At 41.3% G+C, this 13,916-nt stretch overlaps 2 protein-coding genes and 1 non-coding gene across 3 annotated transcripts; all 3 read left to right on the plus strand.

Annotated features, from left to right (window-relative positions):
* The first annotated feature begins 1,737 nt into the window (after window positions 1–1,737).
* Window positions 1,738–4,638, plus strand: LOC106569327 (aquaporin FA-CHIP). Its single transcript, XM_014140565.2, has 4 exons — window positions 1,738–2,184; window positions 3,034–3,195; window positions 3,460–3,540; window positions 3,818–4,638. Exons 1-4 carry the CDS (start codon window positions 1,822–1,824, stop codon window positions 3,995–3,997), a joined length of 786 nt encoding a protein of 261 aa, XP_013996040.1. The 5' UTR covers window positions 1,738–1,821; the 3' UTR covers window positions 3,998–4,638.
* Window positions 4,639–7,431: 2,793 nt separating this feature from the next.
* LOC123726927 (U7 small nuclear RNA) lies at window positions 7,432–7,487 on the plus strand. The gene has a single exon (XR_006759037.1). It is a non-coding gene; the product is annotated as a U7 small nuclear RNA (small nuclear RNA).
* A 2,948-nt stretch (window positions 7,488–10,435) lies between these two features.
* Window positions 10,436–13,661, plus strand: aqp1 (Aquaporin-1). Its single transcript, NM_001140000.1, is given in 4 exon segments — window positions 10,436–10,808; window positions 11,078–11,239; window positions 11,434–11,514; window positions 11,740–13,661. Coding segments are annotated over 4 exon segments (789 nt in total). The 5' UTR covers window positions 10,436–10,445; the 3' UTR covers window positions 11,923–13,661.
* Window positions 13,662–13,916: the final 255 nt, after the last annotated feature.

Below are 13,916 nucleotides of genomic sequence, written 5' to 3' on the forward strand. Positions count from 1 at the left end.
TTTGGCGGTGGGTCAGTCATGGTGTGGGATGGCATTTCTTTGGGGGGCCGCACAGCCCTCCATGTGCTCGCCAGAGGTAGCCTGACTGCCATTAGGTACCGAGATGAGATCCTCAGACCCCTTGTGAGACCATATGCTGGTGTGGTTGGCCCTGGGTTCCTCCTAATGCAAGACAATGCTAGACCTCATGTGGCTGGAGTGTGTCAGCAGTTCCTGCAAGAGGAAGGCATTGATGCTATGGACTGGCCCGCCCGTTCCCCAGACCTGAATCCAATTGAGCACATCTGGGACATCATGTCTCGCTCCATCCACCAACGCCACGTTGCACCACAGACTGTCCAGGAGTTGGCGGATGCTTTAGTCCAGGTCTGGGAGGAGATCCCTCAGGAGACCATCCGCCACCTCATCAGGAGCATGCCCAGGTGTTGTAGGGAGATCATACAGGCACGTGGAGGCCACACACACTACTGAGCCTCATTTTGACTTGTTTTAAGGACATTACATCAAAGTTGGATCAGCCTGTAGTGTGGTTTTCCACTTTAATTTTGAGCGTGACTCCAAATCCAGACCTCCATGGGTTGATAAATTGGATTTCCATTGATTATTTTTGTGTGATATTGTTGTCAGCACATTCAACTATGTAAAGAAAAAAGTATTTAATAAGATTATTTCATTAATTCAGATCTACGATGTGTTATTTTAGTGCTCCCCTTTATTTTTTTGAGCAGTGTATATTTTGATTTGTTTAACACTTTTTTTTTTGGGGGGGGGGTTATTTCATTGTTCTGATGTCTTCACTATTCTACAATGTAGAAATTAATAAAAATAAAGAAAAACCCTTGAATGAGTAGGTGTGTCAACTTTTGCCTGGTCCCAAGCTGCGCCCCTACCCAGTCATGTGAAATCTATAGATTAGGGCCTAATTTATTTAATTTTACTGACTCCTAATTTTGAACTAACTCAGCAAAACCTATGAAATTGTAGCATTTATATTTTTGTTCAGTGTGTGTGTATGTGTATATATAGATTTTATTGCACATAGATTTCTATCAAATCATGTTGAATAGCATTTATCCAGATGTATTCCCAAGAGGTTAGCAAGCAGTTGCCAATATGATGTGCACACTGAATCTCTATTTTTTCCCACTATGGGAACAAACTCACGTGCATGTCTTTTGAGTGACAGGTTAGGGACAGACTCTGCCCTCTTTGGAGGCTCTGCTGTGACCAAGTCACTGCTGAGTTAATGTGGAAATTCAATTATTGATGCTGTTCACTGGTATAGAGACATCTTAACAGATAAACATATTGACGAAGCGCACACTATAATATTTGAAGATGGGACTTGGAAATATGTTTCAACAACACCATAGTTAGAAATCCCAAGCAACAAACCTTGTGGACTCTCACCTTATACTGTAGTCATAAAGTCCTGCTACTGTAGATGTCTTTATGAATGGAGAAACAAAGTGCCTCCGAGTACAACTTCCCCTCTGTCCTACTACAGTCTGTTCTACACCACTACTTCTGAAAGTCCAGAGAGAGAAAAAAAGAAGTAAGTGCAGGGAGTATGGGAAACGAGAGGGATAGGAGGGAGGAAAAGAGGGAGAGGGAAACTAGTAAAAGAGTGAGGGAAAGGGGGGTGAAGAAGAAAAAAAGCCTTTTGGATTTCTCCCTTCCCTTTCACTTTTTAGAACCCGCCTCCCTTCATTATCAGCAGCAGCCTTATAAATGCAGCCTGTTGATGTTGTTTGTGAGTTCCACTGACACCACTCTACATCATCTCAGATAAGACCACCATACGTTCAGGCTGCAGCCAAGATGAGAGAGTTCAAGAGCAAGGCATTTTGGAGGGCCGTACTGGCCGAGCTTGTGGGGATGACCATGTTCATATTTCTCAGCATCTCAGCTGCCATTGGGAACTCAAACAACACCGCTCCTGACCAGGAGGTGAAGGTTTCTCTGACCTTTGGTCTGGCCATCGCCACGCTGGCCCAGAGTTTGGGCCACGTCAGTGGAGCCCACCTGAACCCAGCTGTGACACTGGGCATGCTGGCCAGCTGCCAGATCAGCGTGTTCAAGGGGATGATGTACATGGTGGCTCAGATGCTGGGCTCTGCTCTGGCCAGTGCTATTGTCTACGGAACCCGGCCAGAGGCAAATACTGCACTGGGGGTCAATGCTGTGAGTGGCTCATTTTGGCTAATTTGTTTCAGAATGCAAATTTGAATATATATGGTTTATGTGTGTCCTTTTCAATTAGAAATGTTGGCTTTCAATTCCATTTTATGGGAAGTGTTTGAACTTTGTGTGCAATTTCTTGATAAATGTATATTGCATCTCATAGTTGTTGGCGAACAGTAATGCATGTGAACCTGCGTGCACTGCATTGATAAAATAGTTGATTGAACTTAGTTTAATTTAGTTCGACTCAGTGATTTTTGAAGGGACTCAAATGGGATCTCATTCATGTTTGATTAGAGCGAGCTTGGATGCACCGGCTGCAAACTATTGACTACCAGAATCATGTGATGTTTTTTTTGATCACACTAACTCATATTAAGCATAGGGGCTTCTGTTCTCTAGTGAATATAGGATGTACAGCTGCATGGTAGTTACTTTCCCATGCCATAAAAATCCCTCACATGCCTCCTATAGACCCCAAGTTAAATGGTATTTTAAGCTGTTGATACAGAGGATCATCACATCTATTGCCATTAATGGAATTCTAAATTATGTAAATTGCACATTAGCAAAGTCTGTAAGAATATAATCAATTATCAACATCTTTCAATCATTTACAATTTCAATGAATGAATAAACTAAGACTTGCTCAGACTTTGACAAATTATAGTTAGACTATCAGCCTGTTGAAAGTTTACATTAGATTTCAAATTAGATTTTTTTCTCCTCAGCCTTTGCCAGCTATTTAGAATAGCACATAGTAGTTGAGAAAAACATCCATCACGCTGATGCACACTGACAAATTGTTTTTGTTTGTTTCCCCCTCTGCCCCCTCCTTCCCCCTCGTAGCTAAATGGTGTCAGTGCCAGCCAAGGCGTTGGCATCGAGCTCCTGGCTACCTTCCAGCTGGTCCTGTGTGTCATAGCAGTAACTGATAAAAGGCGGCGTGATGTCACCGGCTCTGCCCCCCTGGCCATCGGGCTCTCTGTCGCTCTGGGACACTTGGCAGCCGTAAGTTACTTATAGTAGTTTGTCAACAAGGTATCTCCTCTGACACATGCATCTGATTAACAAAATATGAATTTTGAATGTGTTATTGTGACAAATCACCATTGAATTAAAGCTTACTTTTACTCAGTGCAAATGGTGACTGTTGAATTTACCCCTCAGACCCTAGGCCTAATCCTATAACCATAAACTATTTATATTGATTTTACAACAGATCGTCTCATCCCTCATATTGTCCTAAGATATTTATCTTGTTGTTGTGTACAGATCAGCTACACAGGCTGTGGTATCAACCCGGCCCGATCCTTTGGACCTGCTTTGATCATGAATGATTATACAAATCACTGGGTAGGTGGAGATGGTGTGTTTGCAGGCACGTGTGTTTGCAGATTCCTTGCATTTAGTGTGACATCAATTCCATGACTAGTAAATTCAATAAACTTCTAAAATGATTACCAAAGCTGAGCTACTTTCAATAAAGTGGTTACTGAGTGACAGCATCTCTATTGTTTTATTGTAAAGTCTAATAAAACTATTGAGAGCAAAGTTAAAGTTAACCCTGTAATATGTGTCTTCAATCTGTTCTTCCATTGATTCATTGATTGACTTCTTTGCACCATGGCAGGTGTACTGGGTGGGGCCAATGAGTGGAGGTGTGGCAGCTGCTCTGGTCTATGACTTCCTCCTGTACCCCAAATCTGAGGACTTCCCTGAACGTATGAAGGTTCTTGTTGGTGGCCCGGTGGGAGACTATAATGTTAATGGAGAGGAGACTGCAGCTGTGGAAATGTCATCAACAAAGTAGTTTTGTCATAACAACACCATATAGTGTATAGGACTTTAGATTGTCTACCTACAGTATACTCCTGTAAAGAAAACATTGACATTTCCTTTAGAATGGCAGCAGTTGAATTGTTATTTCAAAATAATGATAAAGAATTTCAAATAAGAGGAGCATTTTTATTTAGTTGTGAAGTATTAGGCCTGTTTCATTGAAAATCACACCACTGAGCTGCCGATTTAATAGAGAAATTGTTACTTGACTATCACAGGAGGTTGGTGGCACCTTAATTGGGGAGGACGGGCTCGTGGTAATAGCTGGACCGAAATGAGTGGAATGGTATCAAATACATCAAACGCATGGTTTCCATGTGTTTCATTCCATTTGCTCTTTTCCGGCCATTATTATGAGTCGTCCTCCCCTCCTCTACTGTTGAGTATTCACTTCAATTTCTAAACGTCTTTAACAAGAGTTGCTGGAACATCTTGCTCTTTGTTAAAATATTTCCCATATCAGTATTCTATATAGAGCTATTTGTTTTTGTATATTTTCTGTATACCTGTTTATGTAAGAACTTTTTATTTCTTGATGTATATGTATTTCTGTGTGCACTCTTGAATTGTATTTCACTTTTGTACGTAAATAAAACACCAGATGTTAACAGATGTTCCCCTCTTGGCATTTGTCTCCTCATAAACTGCTTACTTTAGCAATATCCAGTCTCCACATCCAAACAGTACTCTTTTACTTTTTGGACTAGCCATCTCATTAGAACTTGACGCCTCTAACATCTCAGTGCTAGAGGCGTCACTACAGACCCTGGTTCGATTCCAGGCTGTATCACAACCGGCCATCTTTGGGCATCCCATAGGGCGGCGCACAATTGGCCCAGTATCATCCGGGTTAGGGTTTGGCCGCAGTAGGCCGTCATTGTAAATAAGAATTTGTTCTTAACAGACTTACCAAGTTAATGAAAAATTTGGCTAACACAATCTATTTAAGTTTATCTCAGAAGGTGGGGAGAGCTTGAGATCCTGATATAAATATATTTTCAGTAAACTTTGCACTACTATCTAAACTAGACCACAGCAACATCACTGTTTAGGTTCAGGACCCGTAGACCTTATCATCACCGTACTCATCAGTCCATTTCCTTAACTAGAATTGCTGTTAACAGGCTGGAGTTTTTTTCCTGGAATCCACTGCGTGCATGAGCCAGTAAGTTTACGGAAAAAATATGAGTAACTTTTAACACACCCCAGTCTTATCTGCATTTTATGTGGTTACAAAAAGTAAAAGCAAAGAGTATTAGAGGCAATATGAGTTTCAAAACATGATTTTTTTGTTTCTGTTTTCTTCTTTGGGTAGGATGAACCGTAAATCAGAGGTGTGGGCATGACTGGTTTCTCATTCTGACCAACCTTTCTGATAGGTCTGTTGTATGAAGTGAAGGATTGTTAGTTGTTATTGTCATGACTCAGCAACCACATCTCCCTACACAGATTCACATCAATCAGTTTGACTTACTCAAAATAGAGTGAATAATTCAGAGTGAACAATAACCATCTGATTTGTTGTAGGCTACATAGTTCCCCATTCGTATTATCTTAGTACCATAGTGACCAAAGCACAAATGTGTTGGTGGCTAGAGAGAGGATAGAGTTGTTCTTAGGTTATGGGAATTCATGCAAGTTAATCACCACAACATGGTGTATTAACAGAAACCATATTCTATGAATGTAATTATCTTTAATTTAACGTTTATCAAAATAGATTGATTGCCCTGATCATGATAAATGTATTTCATATGCACAGCAGATACATCAATTGATCTGCATTTCCATTTCAATTGGCTTGCTCCTTAATAGAAGGGGCCTATACATTTGGGTTGAACATTCAGACCCTTGCAGCTAGAATGTAATTGTATAGAATGAATGGTCACAACCCTCCATGGATAAGCATGTCCTTTCTATGCAACACTTTTCTATCTGCAACAATAGAGGAATGTTTCAGAAGGAAAATGAAAGAAAAGAGGGCGGGGAAATGTGATGTCTGTAGTCAATGCAATGGCCCTGTTCAAATCCTTTAAAAGTGCATCCTGCCTTCCGAGTGACACAGCGGTCTAAGGCACTGCATTGCAGTGCTAGAGGTGTCACTACAGACCCGGGTTTGAATCCCGGGCTGTGTCGCAGCCGGCCGCGACCGGGAGATCCATAAGGCGGCGCACATTTGGCCCAGTGTCGTCCGGGTTATGGGAGTGTTTGGCTGGCCGGGAAGTCCTTGTCCCATCGCACTCTAGCAACTCCTGTGGCGGGCCGGGCACATGCACGCTGACTTCGGTCGCCAGTTGTACAGTGTTTCCTCCGACACATCGGTGCGCTGGCTTCCAGGTTAAGCGGGCAGTGCGACTTGACAGGACCGTGTTTAGGAGGATGCATGGCCCTCAACCTTCACCTTTCCTGAGTCCGTATGGGAGAGCGTCTGCTAAATGACGCAAATGAGTTATAGCGATGGGACCAATTAGACTTTAACTACCAATTAGGGAGAAAAATAGGTAAAAATAAAGTACATCCTTCATTCCTAATTTCAGTGAAATAATCCCAGATTAGAAATGACTGGACAGGTGAAAGCCATGTGCTGGAGCCATTGTATTCACTTGCCCAATCATGTCATGTCTAATCAGTGATTATTTCAAGGAATGGAGAAAGGAAATATTCATTCTAACAGGCCTATTTAGGGCTCTATTCAATCCGCATCGCATCGCATCGCAGGTACAGCGTGATTGAAATTTAAAGGCAATGTTCCTGCTTTAGCGGAGACTGCATTCACGGTGAACGCTGTATACGTCGGCTCAATCGCAAATTGCTTTTACATTACTATTGCGGAATCTCTAACACTTCAGCTTTACAGATTGAATAGATCCCCTATTGTGACATGGCTCTCAGCTGATTCAATCAAACCAGACAGTTGAAAAAGCATACCTGATTCAAGCCAAACAATTTACTCAAAATGAACTTTTAGGTAAGGTGCTAGTTGCAAGACTAAACCATGTGAGGGTGTATGATACAAACTTAGCATACCAGCTTCATTTGTGCTCCATAATACCATTGACCTAGCGCCTATGCCAAGTTTATACTTGTTTTATATTGAACTAGCAAAACCATGGTGGCAGCTCCCACATAAAGACTACAGTTTTACTATAGAATACTGCAGTATTATCCACAGACACAAAAACACTGTAGTAAATACTACAGAAATGTCTGCAAAAACAATACAGTAAAAGCTACAGTATCATTTGCATATACCCTGCCCATTCCCCTCCCCCATATCCTAATTTGTGCCATCCATAAGAATATACATATGTTGTGTTCCCTACAGATTATAGAAAAGCAGAAGTGCTGAACTATCTGTTCAGATCCTAGTCCAACAAACCAACGCCTACCTACCTACAGGCTATGGAACATTTGCTCTTTTAGTATTTATCCAGTAGGTTTTCTCAAGGAGAAACTCCCAGTAATGGACACCAAAAATGGATATATCACATTATCTGGTGTACAATCTTTAGCTAACCAGAACCCAGCCATCAACCTGGGTCTGCTGGTCAGCTGCCAGTTCTGTGTCCTCAGTAGCCTACCATGAGTTGATCCAAAAATAATTTACATTATACACAAGTTAACTTGGGATTTAAATGCAAACAGAATTTCAAAGTTGATGGTGTCCATTGTAGCGTATGCCGCTCCAGCTCAGGTCACTGTACAGAAGTTGCAATACATTGACAACATTTAGATTTATAATGTCCTCGAAACGTGTTAGCCATGTATTGAATCAAGAGCAGCGCTTTCATCAAACAGCTCTATGCATTGGGTTAATGTGTTTTCCTCTGATTTCAGCCTTTAACATAAGCTCTCCCTTCCTGGCTGCGATTGTTGGAGCTGAAAGAAGCAGAGCCGCCTTATCTTTCAACTCCCTCTGCTTAAATACATCCTCTGAATGATCGTAATTCTATTGTATTTTCTGACAGTTATGCGGGGCGAGATTAACCAAATGCTTTCCTGTTCTCTTCTCTTGCAGTTGAATGGAATCAAGGATTTGGCATAGAATTTCTTCTCACCCTCCAGCTTGTGCTGTGTGTCATAGCAACCACTGATAGAAGGTGGAGTGATGTCGGAGGTTCTGATGTCCTGCGCCCTTGGTGATCGGGCCCTCAGTAGGTCTTGGAGTAAATCAAAGCCATTATATTGTTTTAATCAACCCTGGAAACGATTCATGACTTGCAGTGCAGTGGTATAACACATTAATTGGATAACTTACCTCACTAGTCTCAACGCCAGCTGTAAGACACCTGGGTCATGTTCAGTAGGGCACACTGTAGCAAAATGTTTTCAGACACTACATTTAAAAAAAATACTATACGTATAAGATACCATTTTGTATTTGTCTGTGATGACTTATACACCCTGCAGCATGTTTGACTTCTTGTAAGAAATAAAGCATGGTAATCCATTTAAATGTCCTGTTTTCAACTTTAACAACCTTTTTATTTCTAAATTTAACATAAATATTTGACAAATGTAAATAATTTGAATTGCAAATAATGGGTTTTAAGAGTTCCTGTATAGTAATGTTTCTCAGTCACTTTTCAGTGCAACAATTTCTGTTTACAACTGATGTACAGTGGGGGAAAAAAGTATTTGATCCCCTGCTGATTTTGTACGTTTGCCCACTGATAAAGAAAGGATCAGTTTATAATTTTAATGGTAGTTTTATTTCAACAGTGAGAGACAGAATAACAACAAAAATATCCAGAAAAATGCATATCAAAAATGTTATAAATTGATTTGCATTTTAATGAGGGAAATAAGTATTTGACCCCCTCTCAATCAGAAACATTTCTGGCTCCCAGGTGTCTTTTATACAGGTAACGAGCTGAGATTAGGAGCACACTCTTAAAGGGAGTGCTCCTAATCGCAGCTTGTTACCTGTAAAAAAGACACCTGTCCACAGAAGCAATCAATCAATCAGATTCCAAACTCTCCACCATGGCCAAGACCAAAGAGCTCTCCAAGGATGTCAGGGACAAGATTGCAGACCTACAAAAGGCTGGAATGGGCTACAAGACCATCGCCAAGCAGCTTGGTGAGAAGGTGACAACATTTGGTGCGATTATTCGCAAATGGAAGAAACACAAAAGAACTGTCAATATCCCTCGGCCTGGGGCTCCATGCAAGATCTCACCTCGTGGGGTTGCAATGATCATGAGAACGGTGAGGAATCAGCCCAGAACTACATGGGAGGATCTTGTCAATGATCTCAAAGCAGCTGGGACCATTGTCACCAAGAAAACAATTGGTAACACACTACACCATGCAGGACTGAAATCCTGCAGCGCCTGCAAGGTCCCCCTGCTCAAGAATACATATACATGCCTGTCTGAAGTTTGCCAATGAACATCTGAATGATTCAGAGGACAACTGGTGAAAGTGTTGTGGTCATATGAGACCAAAATGGAGCTCTTTGGCATCAACTCAACTCGCCGTGTTTGGAGGAGGAGGAATGCTGCCTATGACCCCAAGAACACCATCCCCACCGTCAAACATGGAGGTGGAAACATTATGCTTTGGGGGTGTTTTTCTGCTTAGAGGACAGGACAACTTCACCGCATCAAAGGGACGATGGACCGGGCCATGTACCATCAAATCTTGGGTGAGAACATCCTTCCCTCAGCCAGGGCATTGAAAATGGGTCGTGGATGGGTATTCCAGCATAACAATGACCCAAAACACACGGCCAAGGCAACAAAGGAGTGGCTCAAGAAGAAGCACATTAAGGTCCTGGAGTGGCCTAGCCAGTCTCCAGACCTTAATCCCATAGAAAATCTGTAGAGGGAGCTGAAGGTTCGAGTTGCCAAACGTCAGCCTCGAAACCTTAATGACTTGGAGAAGATCTGCAAAGAGGAGTGGCAAAAAATCCCTCCTGAGGTGTGTGCAAACCTGGTGGCCAACTACAAGAAACGTCTGACCTCTGGGATTGACAACAAGGCTTTTGCCACCAAGTACTAAGTCATGTTTTGCAGAGGGGTCAAATACTTATTTCCCTCATTAAAATGCAAATCATTTTATAACATTTTTGACATGCGTTTTTCTGGATATTTGTGTGGTTAATCTGTCTCTCACTGTTCAAATAAACCTACCATTAAAATTATAGACTGATCATTTCTTTGTAAGTGGGCAAATGTACAAAATCAGCAGGGGATCAAATACTTTTTTCCCCACTGTACATATTTTATGGGGTGACTGAGAAAAATGGATGAAAACCTGAAGTCTCTTGTTAACGGTATTTCCTGTTACTTTGAATGTCAGTCTCCTCCCACTTTCACTAGGGATCTACAGTAACACTGTGGTATAAATGCTGCTTGGCTTGCATTGTTAGTAACACTGAAGACACAACACAAACGCCACCCAACACCACAGTGATGGGAGAACTCAGAAATTGGGCGTTTTGGCGGGCTGTTCTAGCAGAGTTGATCGGTATGATCCTCTTCATATTCATCGGTATATCTTCTGCTATCGGGAATACAAATAACTCCCAGCCTGACCAGGAGGTTAAAGTAGCGTTAGCCTTTGGTCTGGCCATCGCCACGCTGGCCCAGAGTTTGGGCCACATCAGTGGAGCCCACCTGAACCCAGCCATCACCCTAGGTCTGCTGGTCAGCTGCCAGATCAGTGTGTTCAAGGCAGTGTTCTACATCCTGGCTCAGATGCTGGGAGCTGTAGTAGCTAGTGCCATAGTGTATGGAGTCAAGCCGACAAACATTGATGCACTGGGGGTTAATCACGTGAGTGGATATCACTTTTGACTGTTTTCAGATTGCCACTAAGTATTAAAATGCTGAAAATATAAATTTGGAATGAATTCATTTTAAATGGAATTGATTCAGACATGTTGAAGACTTTTGTGAAAATTGTAATGTAAAGTAAGCTTAAACTCATCAACTTTAACTCAGACTGACTTAATCAATGCTTGAGCCGTCATACATCTCAGATCTCATCTCAGATGCCACCTAATGTTTCACAAGCTCATCATATCCTCTCCGGTCTTTTCCAGCTGAATAAAATAAGTGTTGGACAAGGGTTTGTCATCGAGCTCCTGACCACCTTCCAGCTGGTCCTATGTGTCATAGCAGTGACTGATAAAAGGCGTGGGGATGTCACCGGTTCTGCCCCTCTAGCCATCGGGCTCTCTGTGGGTCTGGGACATCTTGCAGCAGTAAGTGAATAATGCTACTCAAACGTGTGCTGATAAAAATGTTTTCAGATTTACACTGTAGATCTACAGTAGATTATAGTCTTGCTATAAACAAACTTCGGGAAAATCCATAATCTCCAGTGTAAGTGCAATATAGCGGTACAGTATAACATAAACATGCCATAAATGCTATGGTTAATTGTTTCTATCTTCAGATCAGTTTCACTGGATGTGGCATTAATCCTGCTCGCTCATTTGGGCCAGCTGTAATCTACAAACAATTTGGTGACCATTGGGTAATCATTCACCTTTTTCACCCTAATGTTTGTGTTGTCATCATGACTATCATATCATATTAATGATAGCTTCTTGTCTATCAACTGCACATCTATCACTTTTGTATTATTATCTAACTTTTAATTATCCAGGTTGGTCTCATAAAAAAGAGACCTGTTCCACAGCAGCTCTTGGTTCAGTACAGATATTGAATTGTTGGCACCATTTCTGCTCCTGTACTCCAGGTGTACTGGCTGGGGCCGATGTGTGGAGGTGTAGCAGCAGCCCTTATCTATGACTTCCTCCTGTATCCTAGAAGTGATGACTTCAGTAAGCGGAGGAATGTTCTGGTCAGTGGGCCAGACAAGGAGAATGATGCCCCAGAGGAGGGCAGCAGTAGCCCCGGAACCAGTCAGTGGCCCAGATAGGACAAGTTGACTAACAATTAGCCTACCAAATGTTGGAAATTATAAGCAGAAAAATATCTAAATTGTGCTTAAAAACCTTGTTCTGCAGTCCCTGCCAGCCGCTGAAAGATCCATATGTAGAATTAATTTAAACTGTCAGTTTGATTTATGCAGTTATTTACTTTTATTATTGCTGTAACAGACATGTTGTATTGTGTTTCTGTTTGTCCTGTGTTGAAGGTTGAAACATTTGTACACCTAGGGAACAGTTCAAAATGTACTGTAAAAACTAAATGCGCACCCTCCCCCCTATAGAATTAACAAGAAATTATGTTTTACGACCACAAATAACTATAGTGAGCCTGTGTTGTTTAACGTAGATATCGACTTTGCCACTTCAGCATGCTTCTGTGGTACAGTCGATGCCACGCAAGGCTACGGGCCAGAAGGTTGCGGGTTTGCTGACCACCACGGACGAGCTAACTCTCCCTGCGTTTCATTAGAACTACACTACGATCAGAGCCGGCCGCAGACAATGATCATCCAGGTGGAAATCAGATTTAACATGTTGATATATATTTATATTTAAAATTATAATATTTATAATATATAATATTTATAATTATATAAAATAAATGCAACAAATATATGCAACACCACAATCTGCACAGTTTGAATGCTGGAATTATATTTTGGAGGAATGTGCGCAGGTAGCCTACAGGAGACTAGTAGCCTAATCAGATTAAAACATTGTAACTGGTTGTGTTGATGCCTGACATAACAGATAATGCAGTTTAAAAGTGAAATTAACAATATTTAGGCTATAGGTTATTGAAGCGTTAGGTTCTAGGTGTGCGACAGCAGAGCTGTCAAGCTTTCCTGAATAACTGGGCCTGCTGGAAGCCTACTGTATGTGGCCACATTATTATAGGACGACTTGGGAGAATGAGGATCCGCAACAAACAGCGCATCACAGTATCAGAACTTAAAATACAGCCAAACTGGCATGCTACTGTGTTTTGTATATCTTATAAACTGTCGATTAGACCCACAACTGATCCAAATTGAATGAAACATTCAAATCACAGGGTTTTTGCGCTGTAATTCAAATGACATTTTCACAGCAGTTTACAGCCTAGAGTAGAGTGTTGTACTCACTTGAAAACTATAATGCAAATAGGGAGGATAATTGTATGGTCCCTAATATAAGATCAATAGGGGAGCTTTTTGAGCTGCGTGTCTGTCTTCACTGTTCTTTCATGCTCAATGATGCACCCTGGCCTCTCCACTTATATTGAAAATTGATGCAGCTTTGAATGATTATATGAGTGGTATGATTGCTAGTTAGCATATTGCAGATCTGGACAAACGATCCACCTACCACTATTGTCACTATGAATGGTGGATAGAGGGCAGGATAGACAGCAAAAAGCGTAGTGCATAAGGGAAGTACCAATACACCTTGATATAGGAGAGGCGCATGCACGCAGATGAGGAAATTTGGCTAGGTTGGAAGAAATTATATATTAAAACCTGCAAAAGGGCAAATATAAACCTGGGGGAAAAACACAATACCCTCCCGTAACCAATAAAAAAAACACACAACCCTCCCCAAAGCAAAAATATAAGTTACAAAACGCTCCCCTATTTTGGACAGCCCCATTTAATATCAAACTGCCCCTACGATATTTACATTTTCTTTGTTTTATTCTTTGCTTTGTGGAAATAAAGTATTTTTTGTTATTAAAGAATAAACTGTACCAGTCAAGTTTGGACACCTACTCATTCAATGTTTTTTCTTTATTTTCACTAATAGTGTAGACATCAAAACTATGAAACAACACATATGGAATCATGTAGCAACCAGAAAAGTGTTAAACAAATCAAAATATATTTTCAATTCTTCAAAGTAGCCACCCTTTGCCTTGATGACAGCTTTGCACACTCTTGGCATTCTCTCAACCAGCTTCACCTGGAATGCTTTTCCAAAAGTCTTGAAGGAGTTCCCACATATG

The sequence above is a fragment of the Salmo salar genome, chromosome ssa14 (assembly GCF_905237065.1).
Source record: "Salmo salar chromosome ssa14, Ssal_v3.1, whole genome shotgun sequence".
NCBI lineage: Eukaryota > Metazoa > Chordata > Actinopteri > Salmoniformes > Salmonidae > Salmo > Salmo salar.

What these genes read in the sequence shown, in the direction of transcription:
- LOC106569327 (XM_014140565.2), top strand. Translation starts at nt 1,822, where the DNA reads ATGAGAGAGTTCAAGAGCAAGGCATTTTGGAGGGCCGTACTGGCCGAG. An exon ending in CTGCACTGGGGGTCAATGCT is followed by an intron (nt 2,185 to 3,033) that starts GTGAGTGGCTCA and finishes TCCCCCTCGTAG; the next exon opens with CTAAATGGTGTCAGTGCCAG. An exon ending in ATGATTATACAAATCACTGG is followed by an intron (nt 3,541 to 3,817) that starts GTAGGTGGAGAT and finishes GCACCATGGCAG; the next exon opens with GTGTACTGGGTGGGGCCAAT.